This window comes from Tachypleus tridentatus, chromosome 7 (assembly GCF_004210375.1).
Source record: "Tachypleus tridentatus isolate NWPU-2018 chromosome 7, ASM421037v1, whole genome shotgun sequence".
NCBI classification, from domain to species: domain Eukaryota; kingdom Metazoa; phylum Arthropoda; class Merostomata; order Xiphosura; family Limulidae; genus Tachypleus; species Tachypleus tridentatus.
This window is the reverse complement of record NC_134831.1, coordinates 44,128,894-44,142,182: the sequence shown is the minus strand read 5'-3', so window position 1 is coordinate 44,142,182 and position 13,289 is coordinate 44,128,894. Positions and strand designations below refer to the sequence as shown.

At 34.8% G+C, this 13,289-nt stretch overlaps 1 protein-coding gene across 1 annotated transcript; it reads right to left on the bottom strand.

Moving 5' to 3' along the window:
• Positions 1–10,234: 10,234 nt before the first annotated feature.
• Positions 10,235–10,621, bottom strand: LOC143257667 (U-scoloptoxin(01)-Er1a-like). The gene has a single exon (XM_076516708.1). It carries the CDS (start codon positions 10,619–10,621, stop codon positions 10,235–10,237), a length of 387 nt encoding a protein of 128 aa, XP_076372823.1.
• Between the last annotated feature and the right edge of the window lie 2,668 nt (positions 10,622–13,289).

Below are 13,289 nucleotides of genomic sequence, written 5' to 3'. Positions count from 1 at the left end.
TCCCAATATAAGCATGTAGAAATCAAATTTGTGGCTAGTCAGTAATACTGAATAGGAAAATTTGCGGAAAGACTCGAAGCTTCGGTAGAAGCTATATGCAAATCTCCATGTTTCAGTACGACCTGTATACAAATCTCCATGTTTCAGTACGAGCTGTATACAAATCTCCATGTTTCAGTACAAGCTGTATACAAATCTCCATGTTTCAGTACGAGCTGTATGCAAGTTTTCATGTTTGAGTACGACCTGTATGCAAGTTTTCATGTTTTAGTACGACCTGTATGCAAGTTTTCATGTTTCAGTACGACCTGTATACAAATCTCCATGTTTCAGTACGAGCTGTATACAAATCTCCATGTTTCAGTACAACCTGTATACAAATCTCCATGTTTCAGTACGAGCTGTATACAAATCTCCATGTTTCAGTACGAGCTGTATACAAATCTCCATGTTTCAGTACGAGCTGTATGCAAGACTTCATGTTTAGTACGAGCTGTATGCAAGTTTTCATGTTTGAGTACGACCTGTATGCAAGTTTTCATGTTTTAGTACGACCTGTATGCAAGTTTTCATGTTTCAGTACGACCTGTATGCAAGTCTCCATGTTTCCTGTAGTTTTCATGTTTCAGTACGACCTGTATACAAGTTTCCATGTTTCAGTACGACCTGTATGCAAATCTCCATGTTTCAGTACGACCTGTATGCAAATCTCCATGTTTGAGTACGACCTGTATGCAAGACTTCATGTTTCAGTACGACCTGTATGCAAGTTTTCATGTTTGAGTACGACCTGTATGCAAGTTTTCATGTTTCAGTACGACCTGTATGCAAGTTTTCATGTTTCAGTACGACCTGTATGCAAGACTTCATGTTTCAGTAGGATTGGAAGGAAGTTTTCATGTTTCAGTAGGAGTTCTATGCTGTAAAGGTATATGAAAATTCATGGACGACAGTATCAGTATGTATACAACGAAACACACTTTCAAAACTTAGAAAAAGAAACAGGCGGCTCTTAAAGTAGTAACAAAAAGAAAACGAAAATCACATAACACAGAGAAACAAAACACAAATACAACGTTACCGGGTGAAACATAACCACCGAAACAATCAACCATTATTGAAGTCATATCAGAAACACACACAGAATCACAATTAGTAACAGAAATTCGTAGGTGTGATGTAAACATATGAAGACCACACCGTCTCAATGTCAAAACAGTAAATGAAAATCCCGTTTCCTATAACTGTAAACAAAAACACACAGCAAATTACAAAGTTGCCCTAAGTACAAAAATATCAAACAACGAATATATAACATACATCGCAATATATAATCCACACAAGTAAACACACAAAGAAATAATCCAAATACAAAAAATAGTAACGAACACTCCAGTATCAAAAACAATAACTTCAAACACTCAGATTCTACGAACACAAACATACTTAGGCAGAAAACATATCAAACAAATACGGAAAAAAGCAAATACAGAACAATACTAAAATACAAATAAATATCTAGTAAATAACTAGCAATCAGCCTTTTCGATTAACTCTATCTTTGAAGCAATAAAAAACACCTTTACACAATTCGTCCTAGAATCCACGAAAACAAATACGTTTAATCGAATTCGACATCCTTTCGCAGAATCTGTGCTAACCATCTGTAAACAAAGACTAGAGAAAAGGCGTTAGTCATCACCACCCACCGCCAACTACTCTTTTACCAACGAATAGTGGGATTGACCGACGAGCATGTTTAGCACGCGGGCGCGAACACGCGACCCTCGGACACGCACGCCTTACGCGCTAGGCCATGCCGGGCCATTACAAAGGAACACTTAATAATATTACACTTAATTTGAACAGTAAACGGCTGTTTCCTTGTTTAAAACCCAATAATCACCCATTATCAGAACTTACTGCATTACCTGAACAATCCAGTTAAATGTGTATTTATATGGTATTTAGTTTGAAATGGACACTTAATGTATTAGTCTTGTGAAAAGATAAATTATCAGTAAACTATTTGAGACGTATTATACACAATCGAATGAAACAAAGTGGTAACAAAGCTGTAAATGTTAATTTATTACATTATTGGACAGAGTCCTGATAAGGGAAGTGGAAACAGTGTTTAAGTTCATGTGTTTTAACCCTCTTTTTTGAAGTTTTCTCTGGCACTTGTTAATTTAAAATACAGTAAAGGATTTTTATATGCAAAAACGGCTCGTTTGGGTTGAGAAAATATTTTACATAGAAGAGCGAACAACGTTTCGACCTTCTTCGGTCATCGTCAGGTTCACAAAGCCGTGTGTGTTTGTTTTTGAATTTCGCGCAAGGCTACACGAAGGGTATTTGAGCTAGCCGTCCATAATTTAACAGTATAAGACTAGAGGGAAGGCTGCTAGTCATGACCACCCAGCGCCAACTCTTGGGCTACTCTTTTTATCAACGAACAGTAGGATTGATCGTAACATTATAACGGTTCCAAGGCTGAAAGAACGAGTGTGTTTAGTGTGACGGGGACTCGAACCCGCGACCCTCAGATTACGAGTCGAGTAACTTAACCACCTGACCATGCTGGGCCTGCCACGAGGGAGCTGAAGAGTAAAAGATGTAAAATGTTACAAGCTTTAAACTATTTAGGATAACAAATGCAGATTTGAGTTATAATTTGCAATCATTTTACAAAAAAAAACAAAAAAAAACATGGGTAATTTAGAGCTATCTCTTATTTTTATGATGGTTACAAACAAGTACGTATATGGGAGGTGGGGAGGGGTGCAAACGAACTCTTCCATTTCCTCTAAATTTTACTCGCCTATTAACATTTAGTTAGTTTTCCTTTCTTATTCGCTAAACATGCTCGCCCTTCCAGCCGTGGGGGTGTATAATGTGACGGTCAATCCCACTATTCGTTGGTAAAAGAGTAGCCCAAGAGTTGGCGGTGGGTGGTGATGACTAGCTGTCTTCCCTCTAGTCTTACACTGCTAAATTAGGGATGGCTAGCACAGATAGCCCTCGAGTAGCTTTGTGCGAAATTCCCAAACAAACAAACAAAACCTTTCTTATTCTTTTTTGCCAAACCACAACTCGTTTTCATTCAAAACCGAATTGGACATTATTTATTTATGTATTACAAAGATCTCTTTTCACGTCACTATGGGCCTGGCATGACCAAGCGTGTTAAGGCGTGCGACTCGTAATCTGTTCGGTCCCCGTCGCGCCGAACAGGCTCGCCCTCCCAGCCGTGGGGGTGTTATAATGTGACGGTCAATCTCACTATTCGTTGGTAAAAGAGTAGCCCAAGAGTTGGCGGTGGGTGGTGATGACTAGCTGCCTTCCCTCTAGTCTTACAATGCTAAATTAGGGACGGCTAGTACAGATAGCCCTCGAGTAGCTTTGTGCAAAATTCAAAAACAAAACAAAAAAAACAAACGTCACTATGTTGCCAGATATCGAAGGTAAATTGACAGTTATGAATATCTGCAGACGTTATTGGCGTAGCAAAACGTAAATACAAGCTCTGTGTATTTTGGCTTGTGACTAATCCTATATAGCTTCTGGTTTTTTTTCAGCTAAGATTTGCTTTTGGAATTGGTGTGGAAACTGTGAAAAATTAAACACATGGGGTAATCTTGGACATTTTCTCTACGTGATCATGTTATTTGACACAAATAATGAATAGCTTCTCAAAAGCTCCTTTTCACCTCAGAACGAACGTTTTAGTGTTCCAGGCCAAGAAATGGTTCACAAGGACGCCATTAAAAAGGTTATGCATTCAAGAATTTTCATAATACTTGCAGATGAAATATAATCACAGAACCAAGAGCAGATGGCCTTATACATGCTGTTTGTTGATATTTCCATCAAAGATGAGTTTTGAAACTTATCCTGCTTCAGAGTTTTTATTGCTTCAACTCTCGTTGAAACCTTGCCGCAGCTTGGACTGGTCATTACGAACATACGGGAACAGGGATATGATGGTTCCAGTAGAATTTCTTCAAATGGCCTCATTAATGAATCTCTCGTAACCAATGGTCATTTCAGTGGTCATGCATTGAACCTAATAATCACGCGTTTCTGCAAGCAGCCAGAAATGTTATCACTAGACTGAAATTTTGGCGTGTTTTTTTTTTTTAATAAAAGCCCAAACATGGCAATTTACAAAATAAAGCCACTACTTTATTACCTATCTAAAACACAATGAACAGAAAATCAAAATGCTAATCATTATATTTACCAAACATATACGTTTGTGATGGAAGTTATAACTGCCATAAAAACACTTTGAGACATATGGTGACTTATATAAAGATGGAATAGAACTTCTAGAATTGATGTAAATCAGCTTCTGAAGACAATCGTAAGTTTCAACTTCATTATCGTGTTCCTTGTGATATACCATTCCCCCTCTGGTATCACCAATATTCTCTAAAGTTCAACACTTGACATTGTCGAAGATCATGGAATGGTAAGCTCTATTATTGATATAACTTTAACAGTTTGTTCATTACTAGTTTTATGAAAATATACAAGTATTATGGTTGTTCTCTTGGAGATAGCCCGGCATAGCCTGGTGGTTAGGGAGCTTGATTCGTAATCTGAGGGTTGCGGGTTCCAATCCCTGTCACACTAAATACGTTCGCCTTTCAGCCGTGGAGGCGTTATAATGTTACGGTCAATCCCACTATTCATTGATAAAAGAGTACCCCAAGAGTCGGTGACGAGTGGTTGATGACTAGCTGCCTTACCTCTAGTTTTACACTGCTAAATTAAGAACGGCTAGCACAGATAGTCCTCATGCAGCTTTGCACGAAATTCAAAACAAACAAACACTTGGGGATTATATATCTATCAGAAGTCATATTTTGTACCACAGTTATAGTTATAACCTAGTTTGCCTTCTTTTTTTAAAGATTGCAAAATTTTTATTATTTACCCTACTTTGCATTAAAATATATCATAATAATATTTTATTATATTCACATTTGTAATTATGTTTCGTTATTTTATAGATATCTAAAAATGGTTTACAGGAACCTGAAGAAAGATGGTGATCAGAATTTTCAGCCAACCTATGACCATTTTAAAACAGTAGGCATATCATTAACATCCTCTTGTCAAAAGTCTACTTAGGTCTTTAAATTGCTTTTGAATTTCAGTTGACAAGCCGAACCACTTTTCTCTATCTTTTTCGCACTAGTTCATTTTCAATTCATTTACGATTACAGATTGAGTTACCACAGTCATATACTGCTTTTGCAGTAATCGTTTGGTCCTCGTACTTCAGATATCGTCTGTTTCTTTTGTTAAAGAACACTCAGACTTGTTTATTTACTTTATTACTCACTTTGAGAGAATAAACTTTTCTTCTTATGTCAGTCTACTTTAATATATTAATCATAAGGTTTTTTATTCCAACGACAGTTAACTTTACGTTTCATTTGGTTAAACTTTATTTTCTGTGACTTTACTTTTTTGTCTGCTCTATCTATCTGCTGTTTACGCTCATTCTGCACTATTTATATATTTATCACTTAATTGTCTGTTTGCCTTCTAGAAATCTCTATATCCACGACATCAAAAATTTACAAACAAAACTTCTAATAATCGTCTGCTTTTAACTCTGTTATTATAAAACCGAAGAAATCGATTTTAGATAACAGGTTACATTAGTATTTTAGTCACTCTAATTCTCAATGTTTCATCCTAGGTAATTTGCATTGAATCTCCATCCTTTTTTATATTCATGATACATTTATAAGAAATTCATTTTTGGTAGTTTAATTATGTCAATTATTGTTGGTATGGCCTGAATACTATATGAGTATGTAGGAAGTAAGCAAAAGGAATACATAATATCTGTTGCATTTAAAGTATCAAAACACCTCTGTCGAAAAGAGGTCTGCCAGGTAGCAACTACCATTAAAGAATGCAATCAACTAAACTCCAAATATTCACACACTACTTAAATTCCCATGTACCCTAACAGTAACTTCTACAGAGTGTGAAGGATTTGTCAGTTCATTAAGAAGATTTTTTGTTTTGTTTGGAATTAAGCACACAGCTACACAAAGAGCTATCTGTGCTCTGCCCACCACAGGTATTGAAACGCAGTTTTTAGTGGTGTAAGGCCGCAGACATACTGCTGTGCTACTGGGGGGCTCCTTAAATAGTAATAAGGGTTACTTCTGGCTGCGAGGGACTTTTATCACTGGATCCTTTACATATCTATTACGATTTGAAACTAGATCTAGATCATCCTGCAGCAATTTTTGCTCGCCTTCATCCGAGAAAATTAGAGCTGATCAATTAATTTCAATCATGTAACCTTCTCAGGTTTTAGACGATGGCCTCCCATTATATACTTTTTTTTGTAACAGTGTGCATACATGCGGAAATAGACTTTTCATGCTTACCAAGTATGTTTTATATATTTTCAATATGGTGTCTGGTAAAGCTCTTGGTTGTTACCTGTCATACACCTTAGATATCTTGCTTTGAATTAGATCCAATATTTGATTCTTTCAATATGTTTAAACCACGTTAGTTTTGTTCTCCCCTCAAGTGACATAGTTATATGTCTGCGGATTTATACCACTAGAAACTGGGTTTATATACCCGTGAATGGCAACAGCATCGTGGTTAATGGCAAAACAACAAATCTTAGTTTTGAATCATATGTTAATCCTAAGAATTTTACAGATATAGCGATTTCGGAAAGTCTTTCACCAAGATGTATTTGGAATTTCTGTTCTGCTTTGTTTGGTTGATTCTGTTAGTAATATTATCCTTGTTTATGTTAACTCTCCATTTGTTACACAATAGTTCTATTTAGTTTAATAATGGTTGTGTGTTGTTGCTATATGGTTTTGGATATACTTCCAAATGGCTATATCGTTTGCGAACTGTGAGTATTATGTGAAATATGAGTACTTTAGTGGCATTTCGTTTGTATACATGATGAACGAAGTAGGATTAGGTACCTTGTGTGACGCCTGCCTCAGGGTGAAGATATCCAAGAAGGTGCCTTCCACGTTTGCTGTGATGCTCCAGAAAGTTTGATAACTAGCGAATAATTTCAATTGGAAGTCCAATTTTGGACAATGTATACCTAAGACTGTTGCAAGAAATCTTATCTCTAAATCAAGGAACCTTCCTACGGTGCAGCTGTTTTTATTAAAGCTGTTTATTATTTTATCTGTTAATCTAATTAAGTAATCAACAATTTGTCCGTATTTTATGAAACCATTTTGAACTTCTGGTAGTTTTGAAGTAATTTTTAGGTAAGTGAATAATCTATTATTTGATTTTTTTTCTAGTATTTTCCTATACGTCTGGTTAGACTGATAGGCCTACAATTTTGTGAGTTATTCTCTGAGTTATTCTATATCGGGAACATAACTTGTAAAACTGATAAGTCGGTCTTTTCCGAGTTATTTGCTGGTTTATCTTTTTATGGAGGTTATTTGCTGGTTTATCTTATTTGCTGGTTTATCTTTTTTATGGAACATAACTGGTTAGACTGAGAGGTCTGTAGTTTTCTGGATCATTTGCTGATTTATTTTCCTTCGGAAACAGAAGAACGTCAGCTTGTTTCCTAGCGATCAGAAAATATATTTGATAGATGAAACTTTACATAACACAACTATCATATTTAGTTTATAGCATAAGAATTTGCCCTAATATTACACGTTAATTTCGATCAAAAGTAAGTTTGTATAACTAAGAAGTGACAATGACTAGGGCTGGACTACTTGGAGTTTGAATGGCCAGTATTTATTGTGTCCACCACAGTAACGGACTATGCAAACTGTAAACTCGGTTAACACTTTATAGGATTACACAAAATAATTTATCAAAACATTTTTGAAAAATATTACAATTCAGGGATATAACATCAAAATTCTTCATGGTCATCATTTAATAATTACACATGTAATGGACAAGTGCTTCTAGGAATTTATTTTCTCATACACTGCTCTTTTGTCTGATATCGGTTGTGGTAGTGTATATTTAAAATATCGACAACAAATGGTGATCTTTATAAGATTTATATTTTTATTTATATCGTGTCTGTTATTTTATTGATTACTTTTATTCTTTTTGTTTTATCTCCTCTTTCTTTTGGTCCTCTTAAAGGACCGAGCATTTGGAATTTTCCCGGTATTCCACACTCTGTCGGTGGGCCTGCGCATAGACTATCTTCCCACTGGAAAGATCGAACTCAAATTTTAGAGTTCCAAGATCCCATGCAATGTTACCATAGAGAACTAAGTTGGAACAAATAATTTATAGAAGATGTGAGACAGTTTTATCTAAATTATGAGGTTGAAAATATAGTTCGTCTGACATTGCTCAAGTGCTAAGTGTATGATACATACATCAAAGTTTACTGTCTAAATGGACGTCAATCTCAACGGGTGGTCTCAAGACTGAGGGTTGATAACGCTAAAAATCGAGCTTGGGCACCTGTGTTATTGATAGCACAAATAGCTCAATGTTTAGATTTACGCTTAATAACAACTAAAACAATTTTTACTGGCACTTTTAAACTAATTTCGGGGAGACATTAAAGTTACAAAATACTGTAAGTAAAGTATTATTTTATATTACACTCACACCTGTCCTAAATGAGCTTCGTAAAGTCCAAGATGTTATGGATAACAAAGTCTGATTGTCTTGGGCATACCTCATAGTATTTTTTAAATATTGTTTCCTTTGTATTAATTCTAACATTGTTACACTTTTCAACGAACGTTAAACCTACGACAGTACTTGAAGTTAAGAGCTAGTGTTCATGTGTTCCGTAACTAAATTATATTCCATTATTCTTGGCCCGGCACGGCCAAGTGGTTAAGGCATCCGACTCGTAATGCAACGATCGCGGGTTCGAATCCCCATCACACTAAACACGCTCGCCATTTCAGCCGTAAGGGCGTTATAATGTGACAGTCAATCACACGATCCGTTGGTAAAAGAGTAGCCTAAGAGTTGGCGGTGGGTAGTGATGACTATCTGCCTCCCCTCTAGTCTTACACTGCCTTTGTGTAGCTTTGCGCGAAATTCAAAACAAACCAAACAGTTATTCCTTATAGTTACTGGCCCGGCACGCCAGATGGTTTGAATCCCTGTCATATAAAACAAGCGTACCCTTTCAGTCGTGGGATGATTATAATATGACGGTCAATTCCACTATTCTTGATAAATGAGTAGCTCAAAGGTTGGCGGTGAATGGTGATAACTAGCTGCCTTTCCTCTAGTCTTACACTACTAAATTAGGGACGGCTAGCGCAGATAGCCCTCGTGTAGCTTTGTGCGAGATTTAAAAAAAAATAACAACCTTAAAGTTACTTACATTGACAGAACTAGCCAGGACGTCTAAAATGTATAGTTTTATTCATTTAAAATTTTATTATTATTCTTTTATCGTACAGGTTGTTTGCATTCATAGCTTAGTATGGGATTTAGAGTAAACTTGAATCTCTAAAGTTAGCTGGACGTCATGAGGTAGTAATAGGTTTACAGCGAAAAATATCCTTAACCGAGCGAGTGTATAAATGATAAAACAATGTCTTCTAATGTTTCTTATTAATAATGTAAGAAAATTATATTTAAATAGCTATACTCATTTTGGAGGCTGTTTTCAGATTTGAACTAAGTAGGTAGCTTGTTCTGAAAGAAAGTTAATATGAACTATAAAAAGGTTTAAGATGGAGTATTAGGAAGGAAATTAACACACACACACACATATATATATATAAGTACACTATGGTTAAATGATTTATACAAATTCATTTACCTCAAGTAAACGCTAAACAGATTTACTTACCCATTTGGAATCCACGTTAGTAAAAAGGTTACGAAACACTTAAGCAAATGATTTAACATAACATTTATTTGACAGATTGTTTGGACAGAGTATTCATGATGAAATCTAGTTGAAAGTATAGTAACTATTTGTTTTAGAAACACAAGTACACAAAGCGACGCTTAGGCCTAAAGAAGAAGGTAGAAAACTTTCAAAACTGTACTTTTATTTCTTCATGAAACCTTAAACTTATTTCTGAACCCTGAAGACATATAAAAAGAAAGAAAAAACATGAACACACATTGCAATGGATATCAAACAATAAAATCCACAGAATTTTATTTAAAAAGTAACATCACCGTGAACTACAACGTAAAAAATATGGAGTTAGAAAAATATTTTCTTGTATGACTACATTTATGGGTTTGCTGACTCCGTCGTTGGTGGTAATGTAGTGAATCTTGCATTAGAACTGTCGTAGATACTTTCTGCTTGATCACAAGGAAATGCTTCCATTTCATAGTTACAAACAAGTTCTTGCTGATCGAAAATAGTTTCGTTGTTACATATGTAGCTTGTGAAGGACATTACGTTGGGAACACAGCGATGGAAAATTTTACAGCCATTGTCGGTGTCGGCATAATAACCTTCCATCCTACCAGTGCAGCTGAAAGTCTTGTTGATCTGGGCACCATCAAGGATACTGTCTGCTTCATCTGGCAGATCGTAAAGATCTCGTGCAACACGAGGAGCCATCATGGCCACAGCAAAGATACTGGTTAGGACAACGATATGGTGGTACATTTCGGCAGTTAAGAGGTTAAGTGAGCTTCTGAGACAAACATAGAAATATGAATAAATTTACGCTCAGTTCTTTGAAACCTGGTTCTTCTAATGTGATGAATAAATAAGCTATGTAATACAAAATAGTCATAGTATAAAAATTTAATTATTTTAAAATAAGGTTTTATGTTGTTGTACAGATAAAGAATTGATCTCTCGTACAATTCCATCCATCAGCGTTTGCAAAATGTATATATTCATAGAATATAGCGAGCCTCTGTTTCAAAGCAACATCTCTTCAATTAAAGAGACTTAATTAAACTGAGTTACTATTCATAAAAAGTTGCCTTATAGATTTATCTCTTTACATTACATTAGGTTCAAGTCAGTAGTTTAAAAGACCAAAAATATTTTGCTTGAGCATTGAAAATCTATAGAAACTAAACTATCTTTTATTTACTGAGTTAAACCGTGATATTATCTTAATTCTCAATAACTACATTGAATCATTGTCGCAAAAGAATATTATCTCTTGCTTTTATTAACACCATGGTGTAAAATTGGACTTACCTTCACGAAACTTTTGAGACGAGTATCTCTGGCCACTGTGGTAGCTGTTTTTATAGTGATGGTGTATCACATGATCAGCTTGTTTCTGGTGGTGTAACGCTGGCATGTTTACTGACTTTTGTCGGTAGGACGTTCCACCCATTACAACGAGTTGTGCCTTACTAGAATGTGTTTGTAGTTTCTGTCTGATTAAGGCTATCACGTAAGATCTACACGTGGACACAGCAGTTCTATTGACCTTTATAAACTTTGGCCTGCAAAGCAAAAATAATTTCTAACGTGTTTGAAGATTACATGATCACTGAGAGTTTGGTCAGTTTGTACACAGACACGTTACAACAAACAATTGGCAACATTATACATTGGTAACAGTACTGACCAAACAACAGAAGTAGCGTCTGTTTTATAGAATAAAGAGAATGAATTACATCTAACACACACATATATATACATATAAGTAAATTTACTTTCTGTTTTATACATGCATACTTATTCTTTTTCATTAAGATAACAAACAAGCATAACATCTGAAATTAATCTAGATTAGTCGATCTGGTTGTACCGAGCATACAATATCAAATCCACTCCGATTAGTCCATGCTGTTACACTAAGAATAACGTATCAAATCCACTCAGATTTGTTGATAGTGTTGTATTGAGCATAATATATTAAATTTATATAGATCAATGAATATTGCTATTTTGAGCAAAATATGTCAAATCCATCTAGATAAGTTGATCCTCCTGAATTGAGAATAATATATCACATCCACTAGATTAGTTTATACTGCTACCAAATATAAGTTATAGTAGGAAAATTCATTTACAAGCAGTGTTTACTTCGTTAATGCCAGACATCAGTTTGTGTATGCATAAGCTCTCTCTTATACGTGTCCACTACAAGAAAGCAATTAACATATGAAAGAACATGCAAATCTGAAATCGTCAACTAGATTGAGCGTACTTGAACATGTTCTAGGCTAGTGTTACATAATCGTCCATTCAAATCATAACAGAAAGAAAAAGAGCTGAAATCAACCAAGCAAGCTCCGCATATAAATTTATTTTAGTACTATAAGGTATATTAGTCACTTTTATTAAATATAATCTAGTTCATTAAACGAGTACGACTTCTCATATGAGGATAGTCTGAGTGCATTCTGAATGCTTGTTTTAAAATGACCATTATGTGCATGGAAGAGGGTAATTTAGTTTTATGTTAAGTTTGGTTTACTTAGTTCAATTTATTACTTTTATTGAATGAAAGTATAGTTTGATCTGTAGTTAGACTTAAATTATTATTATTTTTATAGTGTATATGCTTGTTAGTCTTGGTTTGTTTTATTATATGTTTATTTTGATGTATTTAGTTTTTTCTATAGAAATGAGAGGCGCAGTTTCTTATTTGTTTTTAACACATTAATTGGGTGCTCTAATTATATTAGACCTGGGTCAGACCATTCGGCAAATATGATCTGCTCTGAATGTTAGGCCTAAATCTAAACTTTGAATTAGAATGATTAGATTTATATAGTGGTGAGTTTTTATTTAAGTATAATTAATTATGTGCTTTTAAGCAAACATTGTTCATCTGGTTTTAAGATTTATGTTACACTTGAGGCTTCCTATGTTTTGGAATTTCAGCATTTTTTAAATTTAGTTCGGACAGCTTTACTATAACGTTTATTGATGGTGTCGGCGATTTACCTATTTTAAAAAATATATCAAAATACTGTAACATTGCACTTGAAATATTGTAAATCCAAAACACATACAGATTTTTTTTTTAAAAATAAATGTAAAAGTTTAAGAATGTTTTCTTGGTTTTGAATTTTAAAGTTATTTCTCATTAATTGTGTTTCTCTGAAATCTAGACAGTATCACAAAACACCAGAATAAAAAAATAGATTTTAAAATTAGATAAAGGAATCAAACATTAGCTCTACAGAAGTTGTTGAAGGACCAAATATATTCAGATTTTTCTTTGCCCTCCAGTAAACTTACAACGCTATAATACGTGTTTCGATAGCTGTCGTAGACAGAGCACAGATAGCCTATTGTGTAGCTTTGTGCTTAATTACAAACAAACAAACAGATTTTATTTTTACATTTTATTGGA